The sequence below is a fragment of the Penicillium angulare genome, assembly GCF_028827245.1.
Source record: "Penicillium angulare strain IBT 27051 chromosome Unknown utg000004l_segment0_segment0, whole genome shotgun sequence".
Lineage (NCBI taxonomy): Eukaryota > Fungi > Ascomycota > Eurotiomycetes > Eurotiales > Aspergillaceae > Penicillium > Penicillium angulare.
In genome coordinates this window covers 3,899,397-3,912,837 of record NW_026623163.1, presented here as the reverse complement: position 1 = coordinate 3,912,837, position 13,441 = coordinate 3,899,397, and the positions used below count along the sequence as shown (strand labels likewise).

The window sequence follows — 13,441 nt, the reverse complement described above, 5'->3', positions numbered from 1 at the left end:
GCTTGTTGGTTAATAATTTATACGGGCATAATCTACACCACCACCTTGTAGTAGCTCTGAGTCGACGTGAAGGTTCAAATGTTCTACTATCTTTCCATAGGGCAGATTTACATCTCAAACTTGGATGCAATACGATGGACAACGGTCAATAATTTGGCTAGAATTTATACGTTACATCTCTGGTATCTTGATATAGCTTGACGTTTATCAGAATATTGCTAATAAAAATAAATTCTAGTTTATATAAAGGTAAATGCTCAAGTACTTGCATGATCGCTTCCACTTCTTCCACATTCTATGAGACAAAGATTTAGGCTCTATCTAGTTTGCCGAAATCTCTAGAAAGGTTGTGGTGAAAGGAAGGGTAATCAAGGTTAATGATAAGCTAAGTTACGAATTAGAGGGGTAATGGATAACAAGTTGCCTAAAGCACCCTTTTATCATCAACTAAATCAAAGCAAAGTTCTTAAAATCTGTGGTTTATTTACTCCCCCCATCAATACTACATGATGGCAACACCATTAGGCGGGCTCGCGACTCCCCCAGGAACCTGGTTTTGGTTAGACTTGTTAAGGAAAAAACGAGGAGGAGACTTACTCTGAGTGGCATGCTGCTAAAAAAGAAGGACCACCTCTTACGCTTTTTACATTCCTCGCTCAAACGTTCTAAGTCGAACAGCTCTCCTATTGGCATACCCCAGCCAGCTAGGAGCCACTCATGAAGCCAGAACTCTGTGTTTTGACATGGCCATGCTTCCATGCTCGGCATATCGCCTGCAACGGCTGCAAATCCTGTATTCCACAGCCAACGTAAAGTTTCCTCAGATGACTCTATACCGACAGCTGGAGGTGACGGAATTTCTGCCAGAGCTACAGCCTTGTCCTCGGACAATTGGGAAAAGGCCTTAATCCACCCCGACCGTATAAAGAGGATATCCCCTCTTCTTAGCTCGGTTCCTTGGTGTGCTGCGATTTCTTGCAAAATATTGACTGGAATAGCATGTGTGGAAAAATGATTGACTGAGACATTGTTGGCCTCTGCCCATGAAGCAAAGTCCAATAGCACGCCGCGTCCTACTATGCCTCCATTCTCAACCCATGCTGTTGAGGGACGAAGTGTCAGTATGAAAATGTATACCAAACCATTTTTTTTAATTCAAAAACACACCATGGATTCCATTGACCTTGGTAGACAGTAAATCTTCAAGGATATATCCGTTGAAATATTGCTTTGTCTCCTGGTATCCGTAATGCCTGAAGCCGTCCCATTGAGAACTTATCTGGGTATTGAATTGAAGGGTGTCATCGTTGACAGAACGAGGTGCTTTGTTTTTGATGTTCTGGTGGAAGGCGGCGCGTCCGAAGCACGGCTTGGACATGAAATCCAACGGCAAATCGGTGGGAATACGGACGCCGTCTGTAATTTCTCTTGAAGCAGCACTGATTCTCTCTGGAGTGAGAAGATTCAACATTCCACACTCATCCTTCTCGCCGAACAAGCCCCACGCATTACCTCGAGGCCCATTTTTGCGTAACGGAAGGTCATCGAATGCAATATTTTTGGCCATTATACAGATGTATAGGAGGTCTTTCCAACTTGTGGATATAATCGACTTTGAAAAAATTGAGTCTTACGGCAATAATCATATCCTGAAATGCGGGGTTTTAATGCGAGGTGGGAATCGGAGAGGTGCCGCGCATACATCAAATGAGTGGATCCCTTTCGACAAGATTATCCGCGTTTAATCCGCCCAAATTATGTGGACCAAGTCCTTTTTCCGACACTACAGACGCGCATAAACCCCTACGAAAGTGCAAGCTCGCGTATTTGTCAAGTTTTCAGGAATATCTCGAACCTGCCTTAATTAATAACAGTTTGTCTCTTCACGATCCTCTTTTTTTTCGAATTCATATTTTCCATCCATAAGTTCATTCCAAGGTTCACAATGGCTATTCAGACTCACTTCACTCTCAACACCGGTGCGAAGATTCCGTCCGTGGGATTTGGAACATGGCAGGCAAAGCCCCTCGAGGTTGAAAATGCCGTTGAGGTTGCTTTGAAGCAGGGATACCGCCACATCGACTGCGCTGCTATCTACCGCAATGAGACCGAAGTTGGCAATGGTATCAAGAAGGCAGGTATTCCACGCGAAGAGCTCTTCATCACTGGCAAACTATGGAATACCAACCATGCCCCCGATGATGTGGTTCCAGCTCTTGAAAAGACTTTGAAAGACCTCGGTACCGACTATCTTGACTTGTATCTGATGCACTGGCCCGTGTATGATTTATCTTCCTATTTTTTTTTCTATTCCTAAAGATTATATTGACAATTATTTAGTGCCTTCAAATCTGGTAACAAGTGGTTCCCTCTGAGTGATGAGGGTGTATTTCAACTTGCCGATGTTGATTACATCACCACTTACAAAGAGATGGAGAAGCTGCTAAGCTCTGGGAAGGTCAAGGCCATCGGTGTCTCCAACTTCAATGTCCGTCGCCTGGAAGAGCTGTTGAGCAAGGTCTCCGTCGTTCCCGCCGCAAACCAGATTGAAGCCCACCCATACCTTCAGCAGCCCGAACTACTCAAGTTCTGCCAATCCAAGGGAATCATTGTCGAAGCATATTCCCCTTTGGGTAACAACCAGTCCGGTGAGCCTCGCACTGTTGATGATCCTCTGGTCGCCGAGGTTGCAAATGATACCAGCATGGATCCGGGCCCCTTGCTTGCCAGCTGGGGTGTGCAGCGCGGCACCGTCGTCTTATCCAAGAGTGTCACTCCTTCCCGCATTGCCTCCAACCTGCAGGTTAAGCCTCTGCCCGATGCCGCATTTGCCAAGCTGACAGGCCTTGAGCGCCACAAGCGTTTCAATTTCCCCGCCAACTGGGGCTACGATATTTTCGAGGAGGTAGGCGAGAAGGCGGTTCGGGAAGCTGCTGTGGCTGCAGGCCCCGCCAACAAGGTCAAATTCACTGTTTAAAATTCGATTAATTCCTTGTTAAAGATACACAAAATAGACAGCATGATGTATGATGTATGAAATAAAATATGATTCCAAGGAATAACTTTCAGCACTGGAGCCTCCCCTATGAGTAAAATATTTCGTCCATATTCGTTGGTCACGTACAATGGGTGCTGGGTCTCTTGCTGGGTCTCTTGCTGGGTCTCTTGCTGGGTCTCTTTGAATTACTAGCCCACGTAATGGCTAATGCAACTAGTAGCTACAGGTATTATATCCAGCTATTACCTAGGTATTGATATGACTGCCATCTAAATTACTCATCATAAGGCTGCTATGATGGGTAGTCTCCGATGAGACAATCAGAAATGGTATACTAGGCGTGTGAATCAAAGCCGCAGAACCTTGGAATCATACCGCTTAGGTTTTTTTTTTCGGGGCATATCGTGTTACTCGACGCATTTCATTCTGTAAGATGATATTAATAGAATGGCATTGAAATCCCTGTCAGGTTCCTAATAACAGACTTGCTGAGTGCTCGCCGAGGCCCCCCCCCCCCCCCCAACCCCAATCTCACTTTTCCGCCAGTGACCCCACAATTTTCGGAAAAGTGGATTGCGGGGAAAGCTTCCTCTTCTCGGGCAATCTCCGCCTCTCTCCAACCAGAAATCCGCTAAGACGGATATGGCCTATGATGACTCCTGGTACTACTAACAATTCTTTGGATTAACCCCACATGCAGGCGGTTTTCCACGTCGGAAACTCATCATCGAATCATCTGAACAGGCATCTGCGGAGACTTTAGGCCTGTGACAATGAAGTATTAGCCAAGCAAGTCGTTTTCATCCGGGGCCAAACTCGATGTAAAAAGGAACTTAATATTCATCTTTTCGAAACAGGGACTTGATACAATTCTACTACTACCACAACCTCGCTATGGCCGCTTCAGTCCTTTCTCCACCAACTCCGGCGGTGTCTTTACATTCAACTGGCTCATTAGATGAGCTAGTTAAGACCACTCCCCAAGAGAAGTTCTATACGATAAATGACCTTGTACGCACAAGAGCAAAAGGACCGACGGCACATGACTCTATTGTTGCCTATCCCTCATCCGGAACCGACTATGTTTACTACACTCCTTATCAGGTATGGCCAATGGGTTTCCCTCGCCTCCAATATGTGGAATACTAAATGAAATAGTTGGATATGCTCGTCGAGGCTGCTGCTGTTCACTATTCCAAGATTATCCCACAACGCTTTACATCGGCGGACCCTGTACAAGTGGTTGGCTTGCTCGGTCCTTCTGACTTTGAATACCTGATCACCTTGGCTGCAATTTCGCGCCTTGGTCACACTGTTCTCCTCCTGTCGACTCGTATCGCCGAAGATGCCTACACCAGTCTGGTGGAAACCACTAAGGCCTCTTTCCTTATCACATATCCCAACTTCAATGCAATGGGCGTAAATGTCACCGAGCGCACTGGCGCCACTCAGATCTCGGTTATGTCGCCTTTGGATCCGAACTCATTGATAGTTCGCCATGCTCATCTACCAGCAGCAAATTTGGATGGACCGACTGAAAATCAGAATGTTTGCTGGGTTATTCACTCAAGCGGATCCACTGGCCTCCCTAAGCCGATTTACCAGAGTCATTCGGGCGCCTTGAAAAACTACGCCAACAACTTTAGCCTGAAAGGTTTCATCACCCTACCTCTATTTCATGCCCATGGAATTAGCTGTTTGTTCCGAGCTGTCCACTCGGAGAAATTAATCTACATGTACAATGCCAGCCTGCCGCTCACAGCGACTGCACTTCTTACCACTCTCAAAGAGCACCCGGATATTCAAATTCTTTACGCTGTACCGTACGCTCTGAAGCTTCTCTCTGAGTCAGAGGAAGGTCTTCGCTGTATGGCTCCCTTAGAGCTTGTCATGTTTGGCGGTTCATCTTGCCCTAAGCCCATCGGTGATGTCTTGGTACAGAATGGTGTACGTCTTGTGTCCCACTACGGAACTACTGAGACTGGCCAGCTCATGACCTCTTTCCGCGATCGATCAGATCTTGACTGGGACTTTGTTCGCCCAGGGCCTCCATTGTTGCCATATGTTCGCTGGGAGGAACAGCCCGGAATGCCCGGGGTCTATGAACTATGTATCTTGGAAGGCTGGCCTTCTAAGGTTGCCAGCAACCGACCTGATAACTCTTATGCCACCAAGGATCTGTTTGAAAAACACCCGACGACACCAAATGCTTGGCGATACTACGCTCGCTTGGATGATACTCTTGTTCTCGAGAATGGTGAAAAGGCAAACCCATTGACAATTGAAGGTGTTGCCCGCAAAAACCCTAATGTCGGCGAGGCGATCGCTTTTGGCAGTGGCAAGCCGCGCCTTGGTCTATTCGTGATTCCATCAGAGAAGTGTCCCTTCAAAACCAACGGGGAGCTGGTTGACGCCATCTTCCCGGATATTGAAAAGTGCAACGCGGAGTCCCCTGCCTATGCTTACATTTCTCGCGATATGATCTTTGTGCTTCCGATAGACGCCGAGTATCGCAAAACCGATAAAGGCACCGTCATCCGATCTGCTTTCTACAAAGACTTCGCTGACAAGATCAACGAGATCTATGATGCTCCCGATGGAGAAGGTGACCTAGATCTTGAGGGTGCTGACTTGGTCAAGTTTATTCGTGAGAGTCTTCTTGAGATTGCGTCAGCTATTGAGCCCTCCATCCTACAAGAGACTACAGATGTCTTTAGCTTGGGTATAGATAGTCTTCAATCGATCCGACTCCGCAGTTCCATCTTAAAGACACTCAATCTGAATGGGAAGAGGTTGTCACAAAATTTCGTCTTTGAAAACCCTTCGATTCGGTCAATGACCGACGCAATAACTCACCTTCGTCTTGGACAAGAACCGAAAAAGCAAACTCCTGTCGAGGAAAGAATGGAAAAATTGATTGAGAAGTATAGTTCGGACTTCAAATCGCATATACCTGTTTCCCGTGATGCCAACGGCCAATATGTTGTTCTTACCGGTGCCACTGGCTCCCTTGGTGCTCACATCGCATCCCAGCTTGCTCGATCTGACAACGTACGCAAGATTTACTGCTTTGTCCGAGCTAAGTCATTGATATCAGCTCGTCGCCGTGTTGCTGAGAGTTTGCGTACTCGTGCTGTTTCTTTCACTTTATCACCAGCTGCTGAGCGTAAGATTGTCGCTCTCCCAGCAGATCTCTCGAACGCCACCGATTTTGGTCTTGAAGAGAAGACATTTGCTCATATTAAGAGGACAGTGACAAGCGTCATTCACTGTGCTTGGTCGGTCAATTTCAACTGGGCCTTAGAGAGCTTTGAACAAAGTTGCATTTCGGCCACTCGTAACCTTCTGGATCTATGTCTAAGTGCTGAGAGCCCGCGCCCTGCCTCCTTTTCTTTCTGTTCTTCCGTCAGCACTGTTGCCCGCACACCTGGAGTCTGGGTCCCTGAGTCTCTGCCTGAGTCTCTTAGCTATGCGCAGGGTATGGGTTATGCACAATCCAAGCTAGTCGCCGAGAATATTGTCAATCGCGCTGCTAAACAAACTGGTATGACTGCCCGCGTCCTTCGTTCTGGTCAAATCGTTGCCGATACAATTCATGGTATCTGGAATGCTACCGAGGCTATTCCTATGATTTTGCAGACTGCAAAGACTATTAAAGCGCTTCCGCAGTTGGACGATGTGCTATCCTGGACTCCAGTCGATGTGATGGCATCCAGCATCATTGAGCTGAGCTTTTCAAATGATGCGGCCGACGTGATGAATGTCACCAACCCGACACTCAGCCATTGGACCCAGCAACTCCTGCCTCTCCTCCGTGAGGCCGGCTTGGAATTCGAGGTGCTCCCTAAGAGGGCATGGCTGCAACGCCTGAAAAATTCAAGCCAGGACCCGGAGGTCAATCCACCCATCAAGCTTCTCGAGTTCTTTGCTTCCAAGTACGATAATGATACCGCTGGTCGGGTCCTTTTGTACGATACTAAGCTTGCTACGGCAGGCTCTCCGTTACTTGCCAATGCAGGCAGCTTGAGCACCAACTTCACATCCAAATTTGTCAATTACTTGCGGACTAAGTGTTGGTCTAAGCCTGATTCTCTCGCAGCCCCGCGGGACGTCTTCTTCCTGATCGGTCCTTGTGGTTGCGGGAAGAGCACCGCCGCCCAGGCCCTCCAGCAGCAACACCAAATCCCTACCATCGAAGGCGATAACTTCCATTCCCCTGCCGCCCGTCAAAAGATGACCAACAACATTCCCCTTGAGGATTCTGATCGCTGGGATTGGCTAGCTCACATTCGCGGGGCTGTTATGGAACGACTACAAAATACTGACTCTCCCGCTGTGGCGGTGACATGCTCAGCACTGCGCACCACTTACCGTGATGAGCTTCGTCGCTTGTCCCAACTCTTTGATTTCCCTGTCACAGTAACCTTCCTACTCCTGGCAACTCAGGATCGGGAACAGCTTAAGGGCCGCATGACGATACGGTCCACGCAAGAGCAGCATTACATGAAATCCTTTATGGTTGACTCACAGCTTGATCTCCTCGAGGCTCCAACAGATGAGCCCGATGTCATCATACTTGACTCATCTCAGGCAAAGGAAAAGATGATTAGTGATGTGGTTGAGAATGTGATGAATGTCCTGAACGCATGAATAGATTTTTTCTTTGTCTTTTTTCGCTAATGTTGTTATACCTATTTACTATCTTGTCTTAGATTTACAAATTGAATGTCTGGAAGTTTCAAATAGCCAATCCAATTTATGAAACTCAACCATATCGTTATAAGCCTCCGCCCGCAAAATACATGCAGATCCCCGACCCGATGCACTCCCGATGCCTGCAACAGTAGCCTCCATCATTGCTTGATGAAAAAGAATAAAAAATTTAGACAAAAAGATTGACCGACGCAGGGGTCGAACCTGCAATCTCTTGATTCGTAGTCAAGCGCCTTGCCATTGGGCCAGCCGGCCTGGTTGTTGAAGAGTTATGAAAATTTGCCATCAAGAGTGGGGAGGCGGGATGTGAGTGGGGCAGTGTCCGAGGCTCGGTATACTAGTTAGAACTTAAGACTGTTGAGTCTGCCGGGCTACCCGACGTCCATAGTTGCTGCAGGATGTTGAATAATGATACATCCATGATATTTGGTCTCGTTCATTATGAATACTCCGGATTCTCTCAAAGTTCGTGGCATAAAATCAACGTAATTGTATAATAAATTCTAACATCCACAACTTGAATTTTTGAATTTTTGAATGGATCCACTTTTCACCACCACCACTATAAACAAATATATATTTCAACAACTTCAAGTTCCAAGGTTCAACCAGAAAAGGTTTTTCAACTTCAAATGTTTGGAATAATGATTGATCCCAAATGCCAGTGTCGGGCCACGGGTGCTGAGGTACTCAAGTTAAAATGATTGAATTGACACATATTAATACAGTTGACGACGACATCAGCAACATTGAACCCGTCATGGTTGAATGAACATCCCTGGAACCTTCAAGTTTCCAACCAGGCATACTGTACTTGGCTTGGTTTAAGTTCCATCTAGAGAGGGAGCCTTTCGAACTACTATATACCTGGTATATAGTACTACGTAATATTAGCAACAGAAACTCGTAGCGCAATAGGACCCTGGAATTTGAAAATCGGTTCCAACTTGAAAGATGCTACAATTGAATAGCTATTATGAAATGCAAGTGCATGTAGTTGAATTTTAACCGTAATCTTTAAATCTTTGATTTCTATAGTATTATATATTCCACTGACCTTGAACCAATGTCACCTCTCTAATAGTATTTCTTGGGTATCTGAATGGTTCATAGAAGGCGATCGTTGCACCCTCAACAATTCTATCTCAGGACTCTGATTGATCCGTGTCTCACTCGTTGTTGTTGCATAGTCCTTCTCGTTCCGTGAAATCATCATCCACTCACTATGCATACTAAGCCTCCTTGTATGTCTCCTTTGAGCATTTTGCCCACTCCTGTACCCTGAATGCGAAGCAGACTCCCCAGTCTGCGAGGTCCCATGAGAATCGGCCTTTCTGAAGAATCCCATAATTAGTTTGTATAAGAAAGGGAGGTTGGCGCAAATTATCCCACAAAGGGGCTCCCACACAGACAGGATTCCAAGTGGAACGCCATTCCCTAATCAGTTATTAGTCGTGTGAATTTGAAATCGGAGAGCATACAATTTGAACATACACGTGAAGTCGGAAGATCCTTGCGAGACCACAACAGTTAAACGAGCAAGAGTAACGCCGCATGTGCTAGGAAATCTATAGTTAGCGGGTGTTTTGTATGGTTTTCCCAGCTCGAGGAAAACTTACAAAAGACCAACTGCGAAAACACCTGCTATTTCGAGTTTCCGTCTTTGGGTGACATGCAATTTGAATATAATCGGCAGTGGGAGGAGAAACACCCATATATCTGTGAGCAAGTTCGTGATGTTGGTAAAATAGGAAAAGGCCACGAGATCTAGACAGCTCCCTGCAACATTGGAATTCCAAACTCTCTCAATGGGGATACACTCTAGACCAAGCCCGATTTCCATGGCCGCGAGCCAACATATGATAAAAAAAGCCGTGCCAATAATGACTCGCCGAAAGACAACTGTGCTGAAAATGCGATAATAAAGTGCAAGGATCGATAATTTAATGCTTGCGATAGCCCAGTCATAGAAATGACTGAAGACATAGTCACCCTAGAACCCGGATTGTTTAGTACGAATCACCATAAAACAAATGTAATATTAACACTCAAAAGAAGCTTACCCTCAAGAAACTTTCCACTTCATGATCAGGAAGTGCAGCTTGATGTCGACCAAAACCATATGGTGGGCCTATGTATGGTTAGTCTCGCGTCCACGGCCCCATCCGGGATCTCGTCGCGGGAACCTTGGAACGTACCATAAACTAAACCACTTATACATAACCCAACAGATATGGCCTACGAAAAGAAAACAGTGTTAGAAGATGAATATCCAGAAAAACGCGAGACCAAGTGGTTTCCGACGGAAATGAAGTGGGACCAGACCGTCGCGACCGTAATCATAAAATCATCAAAACTTATTGCATTTTTAGAGGAGGGTCGGAGTTTGACGAAAAATCGCAGCCCGGTAAACAAAACCATTAATGGAATCGGAATTGAATAACATATAGTCACGGTTTTTACTCGCGACTGGCTGAGATCGACTCCCCCCGTCATTGTGGTCGCGATCGTGGGAGGTGAAGTGTACAAGTCAATCGAAGGGATAAGTCCATGGAAAAGAATGAAGGGCGTCGGTCTACCAAAAAAAAAAAATAGCAGGACAAATCAAAATCGATGGTATTCTTCCATGGAGACCGACGGACATAGATAAATTAAATATAACTCTTCAGCAGACCCTAAAATATTTCTAAACTAGGGGGCCATAGGAGGGCCAAGCTTCGTTTTGTATACATGCAGGTAGCAGTATTATGCACTTCAATTTGTTGTCTGGGGCTTCGATTAAGTTTCTAACTTAGTTGGTATGTGTTTCCGTCACAGCGACAGAATAAAGGGCTTTAGGTGGGTTTTTAGCAATTCTAACACGCATTTAACATTTGCCGTCAGCCCCGACCAGATGGATCATATTAGCAACGAGAGTTTCAAGGTTACACTACTGTATTGAATGGGTTCACTTTGGCCCCCATGTTACTATATTGATTGTGGATAAAAAGCAACTGACGGGTCAATCAGAACGATCCCGACGTCTGCGATAGCTCAGCTTACCCACTCCTTCATAATCCCACAATTCAACAGGATTGCAAGGTTCGGCACTAATGTTAGTAACCAGTTAGGGTGGCATTTTTCTCCATGCGACGACTCAGACAAGAAATCAATCAGAACGATCCCGACGTCTGCGATAGCTTAGCTTACCCACTCCTTCATAATCCCACGATTCAACAGGATTGCAAGGTTCGGAACTAATGTTAGTAACCAGCTAGGATGACATTTTTCTCCATGCGACGACTCAGACAAGAAACAATCTATCCAGTCTAGCCTCGTGCCCCTAGCATGGTGGATCAACGAAAAAGGTCACCGAAAGCTAGAGAGCAAACTTAGATGAAGAGTTACGCGGTCGCTATGAACCAATATTAGTGAGCCCATCTCGCAATTTATTATATCCTGCTAAAGAACTCGACAAAGCACGAGGACTTTATCGTGATTCCATAAGCAAAGTCAGACGCTTGACCCTACATACATGAACTGTACATAAGGGGCTGGGATCGGCATTCTCACCAATCATCATCGTTTCAACCCACAGAAATACCGACATTTCTTGTCCCTCCTCTTAGACCATACTCAACTGCCGTGAAAGGTAGCTAGTGAAAATGGGCCTCTTGGCTAGAATAAGCAGCCTCGCCCTTCTGGCGCTCACTGCTACCCTGGCTGGTGCTACTCCTCTCCATACGGCGAACCCGGTGGTTGATCTTGGTTACACCGCTTATCAGGGGTCCTATAGCGAGACCTATGATCTCAATATCTTCAAGGGGTGAGAGAAATACTGTCTTGGAATCGACTTGGAATTTTGTTTTGCTTATTGCCTCGTGGCTAGGATTCGATATGCGGCCCCTCCCGTTGGAAAGCTGCGATGGCAAGCCCCACAGCCCCCTCCAGTGAACAGGACTTCGATTCAATCGGCTATTGAGCAGCCTCCACTTTGTCCGCAGTCTGGTGGTGCGAAACTTCCTGAGATTTATGGATTTAATTCGGCATTGGGAAATGAGGACTGCTTATTCTTGAATTTGTACGCTCCGCCAGGAGCCAAGGACCTTCCCGTTCTGATGTGGATCCGTAAGTCTATACTTGACCCGAATGCCTCGAACTTATCCAAATGAAGAAGAAACCGGAACTGACATCTCATAGATGGCGGCGGATACAATCTTTTCGGAGCAGAGTACGACCCAAGTGAATGGATCAAGGAAAATGGCAATGGATTCATTGCTGTCATGATTCAATACAGACTGGGCGCCTTTGGATTCCTGTCATCAGAAGACGTACACAAACACGGACAAGCGAATGCAGGCTTGCTTGATATGCGTTTCGCTCTAGAGTGGATTCAAGAGCATATCGGTAAATTTGGTGGTGATGCATCCCGTGTCACTATCGGCGGTGAGTCTTCTGGGGGAGGGTCGGTGATTTTACAAGCAATGGCCTATGGCGGCCGCGAAGATCACTTGTTCAACAATGTTAGTCTACTCTCAAGTATTTGAGATCTCCTGGCTGACATACATAGATCATTGCCGCGAGCCCGTATACTGCGCCAATGTACCAGTACGACGCCAAAGTACCCACAAATCATTATCATCAGTTTGCAGCACAAGCAGGATGCTACAAGGGCGGTCATACATCCAAATCGGCTATGTTCGACTGCCTTGTTGATACAGACACCGACACATTGCAATATGCCAGTGGCAATGTCTCCGTTTCAGGAGCATGGGGTACTTGGGCCTTCCTACCTGTGATCGACGGCGATTTTATTCGAGAACTTCCATCGAAGCAATTGCTTCGGAAAAGAGTGAGCGGCAAGCGTGTGTTATCTGGAGTGAGTGACCCATGGAAATTATAGTATCACTGTTGCCGAAGACGCCTTGCATGCTAACAATTTCTAGAATAATGCCAATGATGGTGTTCCTCTCAGTCCTCCGTACATCAACACCACTGAGAGGTTCCTCGGCTATATAAAATCGACATTCCCTCTCTTCTCCTCTCATGATTACTCTAGCCTGAAGAATCTCTATGGATTCTGGACCACATCCCCTGAAAACAATGGCCCTCGATATGACACACTAGGGTATCGTGGTCCAACGGCTCTGAATCAATCAGAAATGGCAACTGGTCTCCAGCAAACCGTCTTTAATGTATTTGCCGAGGCATACTTCAGCTGTCCATCATACTGGCTCGCAGATGCGTTCTCCGGTGGTTCACTCAAAGAAAGCTGGAAATACCAGTACTCTGTCACGCCCGCATATCACGGTGCGGACTTGACAGCATACTTTTCCATTGGCGCAACTACTCCTACTCGTGGATTTATAAGTGCATTCCAAAAGATCTGGGGTAATTTTATCATTAATGACACCCCGGTTGTCTCTATTAAGGACGCAAAGGGCGGTGCAGACAATTCAACCGTCCCCGAAGGCTTGAATGGAGATATCCACTGGCCAGCGTGGACTGAAGATTCACCCGTGCTTATGAACTTGAACACCACTGGTGGGACAACAGTCTTTGATAAAGTTACCGATGACCTATCTTACTGGCTTCGAAAGGGACCGGGCGTTACCAATGAGTTCAGCCTGGCAGATGCGTTCAACTGGGAGGGTGGCCGTGGTGAGCGCTGTCAATTCTGGAGGTCTGTCGGTCCACGAGTGCCCCAATAAAAAAGACTTAGTCAATGTTGACACCCTGGTGTGATTATGA

At 46.4% G+C, this 13,441-nt stretch overlaps 4 protein-coding genes across 4 annotated transcripts; 3 read left to right on the top strand and 1 right to left on the bottom strand.

Annotated features, from left to right (window-relative positions):
* Nucleotides 1-502: 502 nt before the first annotated feature.
* N7478_005348 (uncharacterized protein) lies at nt 503-1,567 on the bottom strand (the record flags this gene model as incomplete). Its single annotated transcript, XM_056921562.1, has 3 exons — nt 503-550; nt 598-1,100; nt 1,168-1,567. The coding sequence occupies 3 exons, from the start codon at nt 1,565-1,567 to the stop codon at nt 503-505; spliced, it is 951 nt and encodes a 316-aa protein (XP_056779599.1).
* Nucleotides 1,568-1,945: 378 nt separating this feature from the next.
* On the top strand, nt 1,946-2,977 carry N7478_005347 (uncharacterized protein; the record flags this gene model as incomplete). Its single annotated transcript, XM_056921561.1, has 2 exons — nt 1,946-2,280; nt 2,341-2,977. 2 exons carry the CDS (start codon nt 1,946-1,948, stop codon nt 2,975-2,977), a joined length of 972 nt encoding a protein of 323 aa, XP_056779598.1.
* Nucleotides 2,978-3,892: 915 nt separating this feature from the next.
* Nucleotides 3,893-7,648, top strand: N7478_005346 (putative NRPS-like enzyme; the record flags this gene model as incomplete). Its single annotated transcript, XM_056921560.1, has 2 exons — nt 3,893-4,102; nt 4,157-7,648. The coding sequence occupies 2 exons, from the start codon at nt 3,893-3,895 to the stop codon at nt 7,646-7,648; spliced, it is 3,702 nt and encodes a 1,233-aa protein (XP_056779597.1).
* Nucleotides 7,649-11,355: 3,707 nt separating this feature from the next.
* N7478_005345 (putative carboxylesterase) lies at nt 11,356-13,401 on the top strand (the record flags this gene model as incomplete). Its single annotated transcript, XM_056921559.1, has 5 exons — nt 11,356-11,516; nt 11,580-11,818; nt 11,891-12,213; nt 12,261-12,569; nt 12,637-13,401. The coding sequence occupies 5 exons, from the start codon at nt 11,356-11,358 to the stop codon at nt 13,399-13,401; spliced, it is 1,797 nt and encodes a 598-aa protein (XP_056779596.1).
* Between the last annotated feature and the right edge of the window lie 40 nt (nt 13,402-13,441).